A 12,864-nucleotide genomic window follows, 5' to 3' on the forward strand; every position below is an offset into this window, starting at 1 on the left:
CCTTCTCTGGTTCTCAGAACAGCTCTCTAGCAGCCAAACTGAAGTTATCGCCCATGCCAGCAACCTTAGCAACCTCCTGGAGAAGATAACTTAGCGAAAGACTGTCACTGCTCAGAGGAAGCGTCCCAAACCCCTGACTGGTTTAGGAATTTAACACCACAGGAGCAACAGCCCCAGAAGGGAAGGCAATTGTTCGGAATTATACAGGCTAGTGCGGGACCCCGCCATCCGCTCTTGGCTTACACAGAGGTTGCTTTCATGCCCTTTCCCTCTGTTAATTTGGCTTGTTTTCCAAACATGGGTCAAACAACCCCTCTCCAGAAGCAGCAGCAGCAGAAGGAAATGTTATTAAAAATGAGTCTGTTAGTGGGCATGGTGTGTGGATGAAGTCTTTGGGAGTTTTGGCTGCCAAATAAAGACTTTATTGTCATTCCTCCTTTCCCAAGCTCCCTCCCTCTCTCCTCTCCTCCCTCCCTCACTCCTCCCTCCTCTCTTCCCCTCCCTCCCTATGATCTGCCCCTCCCTCCCCCTAAGCTAACCTCCCCACCCCAAAAGGATCTGGTGGAAGAAAAGTCAGGCAAACACAAGCAAGCACGCACGCACCACTGGGAGATCAGAACTTCTAGCTGGCTCTCTGCTGCCACAGCTCCGCCGAAGGGAGGGGGTGGAAGACGAGGACTAAACTCACAGCTGAGAGGAGAGGAAGGTGTGTGCAGGTAAGCCCAAGGGAGATGGGCAACAGACTGGGAAGAGTCCTTCACCCAGTAAGTTTCCTCCTGATCTGTCCAACTTTTATTGACCTAGTCTCTATTCTCATTCCTTCCTTCCCCCCACCTTTTTCTCCTCTCAAATGAGTTCAAATTGAGTCATCCTGATTTCTTTCCTATAGCTTCTTCTTCTTTTCCTCACTCTATGCCCCGATATTTGCTTGCTGCAAAAGTTAAGCTTTCCTGCTACAGATGTTTGTTGTAGCACAGACAGCCACGCTGCAAACAATGATTCTGCATATCAGATGTTTCCATAGAAACTGGACTCCAGAGCCCATTTCTTTGCACCTTTTCTGGATTGTCGCATATTGTCGAAGTCACACACATCACACGCAGGCTGCACTTTGACTACCACCACCCCACACGGGCACAAATGAAAACATCCTGTCCCTTCACCTCTACCCTCTGCATCTGACATACAGAGCCAGATATCGTCACCAGACATCGGCACACACGCACACACGTTCCCTGCAGCTCGTCTCTTGCCCTCTCACATGCCTCCCCAACCATCGGAGCAAAGATAAAGCATGTCTTCCAGCCGAGATGGCAAAGCCAGAAGAAAATCTTGCATCCCAAGTTCAGGCCGAATAGAGAGGTGATAAGCAAGAGCAGAAGCTGGAAGGGTTTCTCCATTATTCAGGGCTTGATTGCGTCGGAGGGAGAGGAAAGTGGCTTTCCAACCTGCACAGTGTCTCCTCAGCAGCTTTGAATTTCTGTCTCACTGGTCCAAACCACTTGGCTTTGGGAAAGAAAGAAAAGTAAGCAACCCAGTTTCCAATCCTTGAAGGTCCTAATTCCCAGCTCTGGGGGCAGTTCATTTTTTTTTTTCTTGCAGACAGCCAGAAAAATATTTTTCTTTAAAGCCTTTCTGAAATAATTCCAACCATTCAGGTTGGCACAAGGTCCTATGGCAGAGGAGAAAAAAAAAGACAGCGGTTTCTTTAGCAGTTGGGGAGGGGCAACTGAAGGGTGGTCCCTCTCCTGCTTCCCCACTCATTCCATTCCATTCCATTCATAGAGAGGGTCTGTCCCAAGGCAGGCAGGGTGTAGGGAGATCAGGGGTCTCACACACACAGCTGACCTTTACAGTCACCTGAGGGCAGGAGAGGGAGGAGTGTGGAGGGCTTACCGAAAATACAGATGTTGGCTCACTACAGATCTACGGGAATCAAGACCCAGGAATCTTCGGGAGATTCTGATGGTCCACCAGGGCTTGAGAACATGAATCAGGGGCCTCAGAGAGAGCTTTGCTGTAATTCATGAGGCCAAGATTGGCAGTGTTAGCTGGGTAGAAGGTCTATGTCCTGGAAAAGGAGCTCCAGAGTGTTCCAAAGAGGCCATCCCTTTTGGGGAGTGGGAGTAATGGGAGTAAACAGGGAAGATCTCCTCTGAGCTGCCTCCCTCTCTCCTTTGCAAGCACAGGCAGCCACATTTACCACAGAGGAATATTCCAGTAAGAAAGTTCCCCCAAGATGGCTCCACAGAGCGGATGTTTCCTCTTACCTGCTAATCTGCCTGCCCCAGGACCCCAGGAGAATGTGCTGGGCCCTTCCCCTAACCCTTCCAGGTCCCTGCTTCTCCTGCCCAGCAGCTGCCTGTCTGGACTCTCACAGAGGGTGGGCTGAACTCGTTACTCCCTCTCCATCTCCCTAGCAGGCAACCCCATTTATTGGGCATGTGAGTGAAGCAGTTCAAGGCTGGAAAGGGCAAAAAGCTGAGTGCGCAAGGCTTGGAGAAGTCACGAATCACAGTGGAGCTCCACGGCCCGCTGAGGAAGGCAGGCTTGCGCCTTCAGCCAGTGTCCCCTCACCTGTTGCAGAAAGCATGGGTGAGAAGCTGGTGAATTACGAAGACAGAACAAGCTTTCCCTAGGTGGCTGGGGACTTCCAGGGTCTCCTCAATTTGTTGTTTCTGAGACCCAAGTGTGATCTCACAAGCCACAAAGGGGAGGCAGTTGCTCTGTGTAGAAGAGCCAGCACCCCCAAGGATCCCTGCCTTTGAGCAGCCCCTGGGTCTGCCCTCTAGCCAGGCTGGAAGGAAAGAGACCCCATTACTTTGAAATAATATCAACAAAACCTTAACATTCATAGAACACTCACTTTGCATGTATTGACTCATTTAACCCTCAAAACAAAAAGAAGGTGTTAGCATGCCCATTTTATAGATGAGAAAAGCAATTCCTTTGCCTACGTCTATCCAGCTAAGCATCTGAAGAACCGCAGGCTTGGGTGTCAGATCTATAACCACTCAAGGCATCAGACACACTCTCCTAGGCTTTCTTCAAGGGTTGGAGATGCTGGGGGAGCGGGGCAGAGAAGAATATGGTAGGCGGCAGGCTGTCAGAGAAGTGCCGTCTCACCCTGGTTTCTCCTCCATCCCTCAGAATGGAAAATTTGCTCTTCTAGACTAGTGGCCTGAGGCCAGAAAATCTTCATTCTGTTTACACTTTGCCTTGTGGTAGACACTGGGGAGACAGATGGTCTCTCCATAATAGTGTTATTTTTCTTTTTAGCACTTTTTGATCTGTAGTGCATTTTAAAGTTGCTAACCACACTTGTTTCTGACACTGGGTAAGGAATATAGGTACAGGGAAGATTTTGTTATTCCCATTTTACAGATAAGAAAACTGAGGCCCACAACAGGGTTGCATCACTAGGTAGTGGTGGAGGGGCAAGAATCTAGCGCACCACAAGCTCTCCTCCCACTGTCTGAGGAAGGCTCACCCTTGCATCATTTCACCTTTCCGGAGAGGGGCAGCTGGAAGTCATCATGCCCCATACTGCCCCTTTGTTATCTCAGGACCATGTCAGCCCTAATGGGGGCCTTGAAAGGGCCTTAGACTCACTCCTCTGCTAACTCTGCTCATAAACTGGTGAAGACTATTTGATTCCCCCAGCTTCCAACTCCCTTCTGGACCACAGGAAGAGATAAAGACAGCAGGATAGCTTTTGGATATCTAGGTTGAGAATAGAAAGAAGGGAAGAAAGGGAGAGGGGTGTTCCAATGTTCACAGGCACAGCTCTGGGTCTGCTCCAGTGCTCACAGGCACCCATTCTGCACAGCAGGGTAGCTCTGGGTCAAGGCATGGAGGCTTAGGGCTGACCAATTAGACAGAAGATCTGACACGTAAGAGGAATGCCCAAACCAAGTGTGGAGAACCCTGCTGCTAACCCCGCCTAGCCCTGGAAGACAAACCCAATCTCATTCCCAGCCTAACCTCAACCTCTCCACACAAAACCAATTAGCTTTAAATAACAGCTGCTCCAAACGACTTGACAAGCACATCAGGACCTCCACCCATCCCTGCCCTGAGCATAAATATTCCACCAGTCCTGGACTTTTACATTAAATTAATTAGATAGATAGGGAAGGGGACTATCTCACTTTCAAAATCAGGGAGTCTCTGTAGGGCGCTGCGGCTCACACCTGTAATCCCAGCACTTTGGGAGGCTAAGGCAGGCCAATCGCTTGAGCTCAGGGGTAAAACCAGCTTGGGCAACATGGTAAAACCCCATCTCTACAGAAAAGACAAAAATTAGCCAGGCATGGTAGTGCACGCCTGCAGTTCCAGTTACTCAGGATGCTGAGATGGGAGGATCACCTGAGCCCAGGGTGGCTGAGGCTGCAGTGAGCTGTGATGGTACTACTGCACTCCAGCCTGGGGAACAAAGAGAGATCCTGTCTTAAAAAAAAAAAAAATCAAGGAGTCTCGAATCTGCTCTTTCATAAACAAATAAATGAATAAGTAAGCCTCTGCCACTTGCAGAGATTGTGCACTTTATAACATGCCTTCAAATGCACGATCTGGTTTAATCCTCACACAGATGAGGAGCCTGGGGTGGAGAGTCAGTGCCAGGAGCCAAGCCCAGATCCACAATAGTTGGAACTGAAAATTGAATTTAAAACTCTCTAAGGGGCCGGGTGCGGTGGCTCACTCCTGTAATCCCAGCACTTTGAAAGGCCGAGGTGAGAAGATCACTTGAGCTTAGGAGTTTAAAACCAGCCTGGGCAATATAACGAGACCCCCATCTCATTTTTGTTTAAAGTGAAAAAAGAAAAAAAAAATTAAGATTATCTTAGGAAACATTCTTAAATGTGGAGAGTGAATGTTGGGTTGGGCAAAGCAATGGCTTTTCTCTTCCATGAAGCAGCAGCTTTTCCAGAACGTACGGTGGAGAACAGACCTGCATGCAATTGGCTGTTATAGGTGGTCAATAAGCCTTCACTGACTGAGTAATGAGCAGAGCTCAGTAGAAAGCTGTGGGTGGAGAGGTGCATTTGCAAAAGCCTAAAAAAATTTTAAAAACACATACATGGACCCATCCTAAGGAATCGTCTGATTGGACAGAAGTTTCTAGAAGGCAGGAACATAGAGTGTGGCTCTGAGGCTTTGTAGGAGGGACTATGACCACCCATGGAGTCCAGATACCCTCAGTCTGTTACACAGATTCTGATTTCAGAGACCTAGGACATTACGGAGCACTGCCAGAGAGAATGGCCATGCTGTCAGCTGTCATGACTTCTCATCCCGCCTCCCGGCAAAGCTCCAGCAGGAAGGGGCGTCACCCCATGAGAAAAGCCTTAGCAATGAACGCTATTTCCTTGAGAAGCAGCCCTGCACACAGAATGGCTCTGATTCAGCCCTGGGGTTGAGAGGAGGGGAGCAGGTTCAGTTTCCCCACATAACTTGCTCCCGGGAGCATTTCCTGGGGAACCTCCTGTTGGCTCTGGGAGGAAGCTGGCTAGGCCCAGAGGTTTGGAATGTAAAAGGGTCAGAGGGCTAGGGAAAAGATAAGTTCCCTAAGGGTCTGGTGCTGCACGTGGGGTTGAGGAAGGCCTGTGTTTACTGTGGATGACAAGGTGGGGCGGCCAGCCTGCCGGGTGGAGCTGTGAGTGGCCTGCCTGCTCCTCTCACCCCTGATAATGAAGACCAGGGCTGCCCTGGCACTGAGCCAAGGAAACCCACTCCCAGCACAGGCCACAGCCACGGTGCCTCACTGCTTTTGCTGGAAGCCCTGGGCAAATTGGTGCCTAGTCCCTGGCATATGCTTTCAGTGACAAAGGCAATGAAGCGATGTAGAAACCCCCTACCCCATGCCCCCCACCAGTGCTGGGAGCCTCCTTGAGACAGGGGGTCTCACAGTATGAAACATTCCTTGCTCATTTCTAGGCTTCTGGGTGATTAGAAAATAAAGAATTTTTTTTTTAAATCAGGGTCACCAAACTTGAGGCTTTTAGACATGTTTGTTTTAGAATACTGATGCTTTAACCACCCCTTAATTTATATACAAAATGACTGTTCTGTTTTCCAGAAAACTACAGGACAGAATGTTAATTCATAGTTCACCAATTACAAGTGATGTGGGGTTCAGCCAACAAGACTCAAGCTTAAAGTTTTGCAATTAATGCCTTCTCTTTTTAATCCTTGCAATGTATCTCTGAGAATGTTATATCCTTAGCAGGAGACCAAGCCAAAAACCTCACTCCAAGATCCTTTGTGATAGGAGGCCAGGGGAAATGGCCTTCCAGACCCCCTTGGAGAGGCCTGCCTTGAAAGAGGCTACCTTAGAGGAAGGTGGAGAAGCAACACAGGCTGGAAGACGGTCTCTGCCCTCCTGCCCTCCTGCCTTCCTTCTTCCCTTCCAATATTGAGTATACTGCATAAGCATTCATGTGCACACACAGGATAAATGAGAGTTTGCTTATGTGCATGGGACCTGAAGAGGTGTGTTTGAGACTGTGCAGACGGGGGGGTCAAGGGTGTGTGTGTGTGTGTGTGTGTGTGTGTGTGTGTGTGTGTGTATGTGCGCGCGCGTGCGTCTGTACGCATAAGCTACAGTGAGACACCCTCTACCCACCCATGGCTAAGCCCTTCTCTTTCCCATTTCTTGTCACATTCAGCTTTTTCTGAGCATCTGACCTAGAATCCAGCAGCTGGTGAGTGGCTTCTGTTGCCTTCCTTTGATCAAAGCCAGCGAGGAGCCAGGCGCTGGGTCAAGGAAGAAAAGTGTCCAAGCTGACATGGGTTCAAAGGGAAGGCGGGAGAGGCAGGGTGTGTGAATCAACACAGGGATCACAGGGTCCAGACGCAAGCTGGGGACATTCTCCAGCCCAGCCTATCTCAGAGAAGCCTGCATCCCCAGTGTGGCCAGACCTCGAGGCAGTGGAAAGGACACCCCAATTCTGAGGAAGAGGTGAGGAGGGCCAGTTGAAGCAATGTGGGAACAGGGATCATGGCTGGAGGTATCAGGAATAATAGCCTTGGAGAGGAGAAGGTACAGGGCATCCCCTCCCAGCCTAGTCCAGGGGAGGATACCTGTGGGGGCTGTGGCTTTTTGTCTGCAGCCATGGGTCTGTTATTTCCCCACAGTTTCAATTCAGCTCAAACCACACGGCCCTATCGGGAGGGTCACTGGGCCAATAGGAAGGAGGGCAACACCAAATCATCCTTCAGCTCCATATTTCAATGTTACCGGGGCTAGCAGGAGGTTCTTCTTGATATCCCACCTCAATACTACCAGCTCCAAAGGATATAGGAGCAGTAATACCAGACCAAAAGAAAGGAAAGTGTTTTCTCCACATCTTTCAATCCCTCCATTGTTTATTTCCTGGGAGCCTCCACATCTGGGGAGAAATTCTTGGCATATCTCCCAATGGCAAAGACCAGTGTTCTCTGAGCTAAGTGCGGGCAGTGGGGAGAGGGGTGAGGAGGCCAGAGCATCTGTGAGCCAGGGTAGATGCAAAGGTGTCGGCAGCACCTCCCTCTCTTCCCAAGATCCACACTAGCTCTCCTCTGGAAGGGAGGGGACCTTGGTTTTTGTCCTGGGTCTGCTGTTAAATAGCATACTGGCCTTGGAGAGTCACTTCTTCCCTCCAGTCCTCAGTTTTTGTAAACAGTGGGGTCTGGAGTTGATTGGTGGATTTCAAACCGTTTTTATCGAAGAAACATGTTCCCCCCACCCCAAATGAATGCTTTGGCTAAAACTCAATATATATATAATAGGTATTTTTAAAGAGAGCTGCTCAGGTTGGCATGGGGATGGGTTGAGGGCACCCCAGGGACACCTCCTCAGTCTCCTCCCTACAGGGGTGCTCCACAGAAATGAAGGCAGAGTTTGAAAACCACTGTGTTATGGGATCTTTAAGGACCTTTCTGGATTCAGCACCCAAGACTATATATGCTTTATATATCCTAACATCTCTCTCGAAGACACCGTTGATTTTCTCATGCTATGAATGGGAGGACTGAGGGCCAGAGGAGTTAAGGATCTTCTCTGACAAGCCCCAGGACTCCTGACTCAGAGTCCAGTGTGCTTTCTTTTTTTTTAGACAGTTTTGCTCTTGTTGCCCAGGCTGGAGTGCAATCTCGGCTCACTGCAATCTCTGTCTCCCTGGTTCAAACTATTTTCCTGCCTCAGCCTCCCAAGTAGCTGGAATTACAGGTTCATAGCACCACACCCAGCTAATTTTTTTGTATTTGGTACAAACAGGGTTTCACCATATTGGTCAGGCTGGTCTCGAACTACTGACCCCAGGTAATCCACCCACTCCGGCCTCCCCAAGTGCTGAGATTACAGGTGTGCACCACCGTGCCTGGCCCCATATTCTTTCTATTAGCATGGCACCCCCTGTTTAGAGCAGGCTCAACATGGCAAGTGGCTAAGCCAATGGGCAGGGGATCCATTGTCCCAAGCTCTTGTTACTCCCTCACCTGCTGGGGACAGGCAAACAAGGAGATGCTTCTACAGCTCCCTGAGCTCTGCCCATCTTCCCTGGAGCTCTAGTTCTACACAACTGTGGCTTCGAAAACATGACATCTAGTGACTAAGGGCCCAAGGCTAATGACCTCCTGTGTCTCTTCCCTGCAGGTACATCACCTGGATCATGAGGTCACCCCTCTGCTGGCTCCTCCCACTTCTCATCTTGGCCTCGGTGGCCCAAGGCCAGCCAACAAGACGACCAAGACCCGGGGCTGGGCCCGGGCGCAGACCCAGACCAAGGCCCCGGCCCACACCCAGCTTTCCTCAGCCTTATGAACCAGCAGAGCCAACAGACCTGCCTCCTCCCCTCCCTCCAGGCCCTCCATCCATCTTCCCTGACTGTCCCCGCGAATGCTACTGCCCCCCTGATTTCCCATCTGCCCTCTACTGTGATAGCCGCAACCTGCGCAAAGTCCCTATCATCCCGCCCCGCATCCATTACCTCTATCTCCAGAACAACTTCATCACTGAGCTCCCGGTGGAGTCCTTCCAGAATGCCACAGGCCTGCGATGGATTAACCTGGACAACAACCGGATCCGCAAGATAGATCAGAGGGTGCTGGAGAAACTGCCCGGCCTAGTGTTCCTCTACATGGAGAAGAACCAGCTGGAAGAGGTCCCCTCAGCCCTGCCCCGGAACCTGGAGCAGCTGCGGCTGAGCCAGAACCACATCTCCAGAATCCCACCTGGCGTCTTCAGCAAGCTGGAGAACCTGCTACTCCTAGATCTCCAGCACAACAGGCTGAGTGACGGCGTCTTCAAGCCCGACACCTTCCAGGGCCTCAAGAACCTCATGCAGCTCAACCTGGCCCACAACATCCTGAGAAAGATGCCGCCCAAGGTCCCCACCGCCATTCACCAGCTCTACCTGGACAGCAACAAGATTGAGACCATCCCTAATGGTTATTTCAAGAGCTTTCCCAATCTTGCCTTCATTCGACTCAACTACAATAAGCTGACGGACAGGGGACTCCCCAAGAACTCCTTTAACATCTCCAACCTGCTCGTGCTCCACCTGTCACACAACAGGATCAGCAGTATGCCCGCCATCAACAACAGGCTGGAACACCTGTACCTCAACAACAACAGCATCGAGAGTGAGTGGGCTGGGCCGGGGCAGGGCCGCAGGCAGGGAGGTTGGCTCGTGTAGCGCCTCCACCCTCTCTAGGAAGCCTCAGGGTGGGGTGGTATCCAAAGCATCCACTTTGGCACTGGATTTCTATTTATGGCCTTGCCACTTGCTATCTAGGTGACCTTGAAAAGGTATTTGACCTCTCTGGGAAGTTTCCTCATCTGTAAAATGAGAATGGTAATAATAATCTCTCACAAAGGTGACACAAAGATGTAATAGAGACGTAATATGCGGAAAGTACCCAGAATGCCATATTGGAGGGTCATAGGTTTTCTTCCTTCATTCTGCCTCAGCCCCAGTTCCTTGGCAACTGGATCTATAGGTAGGGTAGTCATGGAATATACTCCTAGACTTTCTGCTAAAAACAGAACAGAGACATTTAAATAAGTATCTTGAAATGTCTTGGGCCTGCCCTCTGCAGAAACCCTGCCCCTGTGGGGGGACACTTCTTCCCAAGCCTGAGCCTCGGTTTCAATTCAGGGTGTGCAACTGGTAAAAATGTGGCAGCCAGGAAGAAAAGGTCTGTATGCCAGTGCTTTCTCAATCTATCTGGAAGGTTGCAGTGTTGAACTAGATTTAAGGGAGAGTTTGCCTAAGTGACATTTACAGGGTTCTGGACTTGTACTATCAGCTACAGCCCAGGAGAGGAGATTGGAAGTTGCAGTTTTGCTTCAATCAAAAATTTCAGCTCTGAGCAGGGCGTCAGCTGAAAGATTTAGAGGTGAAATAACATTTTCTGGTTCTTGAGCCAAATCAGCCTACATTCACACAAGGGATGCAGCAGCAGAAGGGAGGAAAGGGATTGAGGGAAAAGAGCAGGACCCCTAGAATGATATTTGGGGATCCTTCAGTTTCCAAGCCAAATAATGAGAGAGAGATTGTTGGTCTCTGCAGTCTTGAAACAAATGGATGGGAAATGGATCCATTCACTCATTTGGGACAGTTTCAAGAAGTAGGGGAGATTTTTTTTTAATCTTAGAAAAAAAGTCTGGGAAAGGGGGAAGACTGTCTAATTTTACTCTGGAGACAGCACATGAAAATAAAACACATTACTTCCAGGAAGCTATAAGGCCAAAATGTAGACAGAAAAGGTACCTTGATTAATAAATGGCTGATAAGTCTCTACCAGATTATGGAAGAACAGGTTGCTGGGGGATATCCCAGCCTGCTGAGGTTGAAGTCAGACTCACACCTCACCCACATGAGCCCACCCCCATCTAGCCTGTCTCCTGTGCCTTTCACAGACAGAACGGGCTCAGTGGGACCTAGGTCAGTGTGACGATCATGTTCTTAAACAGCTTGCAGAATGCTTTTGCCAACATTCTCTCCCCTGATTACAGGGCAGGCACCACTCTTACCATTTCACAGATTGAAGAGCTCAGCATCCGGGTGGCTAGGTAATGGCCCAAAGTCACAAAGCTCATAAGAGAAAACCCCTGTGTCAGGGCCCTTCTGCGAATCCAATGACAAAGGAGAAAGAGGAGGCAAAGGAAGAGGAAGACAACCGAAATGAAGATGATGCCTACTCTTCCTTCTCCTCCTCCATAAATGATAAGTGAGGCAAGGCTTAGGGATAATAAAACAGTTCATTTAAACGCTGGTATGCCTGGTGCCACGGGCAGCTAACAAGAGGTGATGGAGGAAATGGAATCTCAGGCCATGGACCCTTCAGAATCAGCAGGCTCATCATGTCCCTGGGGCTCTGGAGCTCTCCCCAGACCATCTTTCCCCTTCTCACCATCCCTATTTCAGTTACCACCTTTCGCCCATCCTCATGCCTCACATCCGATTCAAAGGAAAACCTGCAGAGTAATTTTCACATCCACGTGCTGGCTTCAGATCTCACCTTACTCCATTGCTTCTTCACACTGTAGCCAGATTCATCATTGTACAGCATAAACCTGATCATAGGGATCCCAAGGACCCTTCCAGATTTAACACTGCAGGAGACCATAGTTTAAGTATCCTCTTAATAACATCGCTCACATAAAGATAGCCCTGTTCACTGCCATTCCTCAGACCGGAGATCAAAAGCCTCTTAGCGAAATACTGTTTGAAAGCCTAACTACCTCCCAGCTTATCCTCCTTAGTACACCGCACTGTTACTATTCCCAGGTTCAGCCATATGCAGAATTTTGGCCTCCACAACTTCATTCAAACAGGCTCCTTTATCAGAACACCATCCCCCAGATCTCCACCTGTTGTAATCCTACCGATTCTTGAAGGCCCATCTCAAAATTTACTTCCAATTCTCTAGAGTAAACTTGCAAGAACAGTTGTTGATCAATTCCAACTTGATTCATTTTACAAATGAGTAAACTGAGCCTGGGGGTCAAGGCAGCTCATCTATGATCACACATTCCCAAAGCCAGCCAGTTTCAGAGAGAAGTCTGCAGTCCTGGCTGTCGGGTGTCCTCTCCCTTCCCCTTCCTCATCTTGGCCGCCAGCCTCGGTCTGTCCTTTTCCCTCCACCTCCATTCCCTGCTGACTTCTCTTCTTTCTCCGTAGAAATCAACGGAACCCAGATTTGCCCCAACGACCTAGTCGCGTTCCATGACTTCTCCTCGGACCTGGAGAACGTGCCACACCTGCGCTACCTGCGGCTGGATGGGAACTACCTGAAGCCGCCCATCCCGCTGGACCTCATGATGTGCTTCCGCCTCCTGCAGTCTGTGGTCATCTAGGCCCTGCTCCGCCACGGATCCGCTCCGACCGCACTTGAAGGCTGGGGCCCAGGCGCCTGTGCCCATCATTCGTTTTCTCTCTCTCCCTTTCTTGCTCCCAGCTTTGCCTCCCTTATCCCACCCTTGAGGCAGGGAAAAGCCATCCATTCTGCTGCAGCCTCAGGAGCGAGACTTCCAAGGGCTCGGTTTGGTCCCACCCAGTTGAAAGACACCCAGTGCGCACCCAAACTCCTGGCCTTCTGTGGTTTCCCTTTGCCCCAGAAACACAGATGTGTCTAAAGACTTGGTGTCCCCTCTCTCTCCTCCCCCACCCGGCACTCCTGGGGACATCTGGGCCACAGACTGACTGACATCTGATCTTGGTCCTGGCCCAGCAAGGGGCCTGGAGGTAAGGTTCAGAAAGTCCCCCCGGGGACTCCTCCATCTTGGGCAGCTCTGGCTCAAAGAGGCCGAGAAACCCAGTTCTCCTCGGCCTCGGATCTCTCCTGGCAAAGCTGCTGCTCCGCCGCGCGGCTCCCCGG

General features: G+C 50.2%; 1 protein-coding gene across 2 annotated transcripts; it reads left to right on the forward strand.

Annotated features, from left to right (window-relative positions):
- The first annotated feature begins 530 nt into the window (after nt 1-530).
- On the forward strand, nt 531-12,625 carry PRELP (proline and arginine rich end leucine rich repeat protein). Of its 2 annotated transcripts, XM_032288812.1 has the most exons (4): nt 531-716; nt 6,669-6,704; nt 8,636-9,624; nt 12,168-12,625. In XM_032288812.1, the coding sequence occupies exons 3-4, from the start codon at nt 8,652-8,654 to the stop codon at nt 12,341-12,343; spliced, it is 1,149 nt and encodes a 382-aa protein (XP_032144703.1). In that variant the 5' UTR covers nt 531-716; nt 6,669-6,704; nt 8,636-8,651; the 3' UTR covers nt 12,344-12,625. The 2 variants fall into 2 exon arrangements, with proteins under 2 accessions (XP_032144703.1, XP_032144702.1); XM_032288811.1 differs by lacking the exon at nt 6,669-6,704.
- The last annotated feature ends 239 nt before the right edge of the window (nt 12,626-12,864 follow it).

The sequence above is a fragment of the Sapajus apella genome, unplaced genomic scaffold (genome assembly GCF_009761245.1).
Source record: "Sapajus apella isolate SASKATOON/1434 unplaced genomic scaffold, GSC_monkey_1.0 scaffold22, whole genome shotgun sequence".
Lineage (NCBI taxonomy): Eukaryota > Metazoa > Chordata > Mammalia > Primates > Cebidae > Sapajus > Sapajus apella.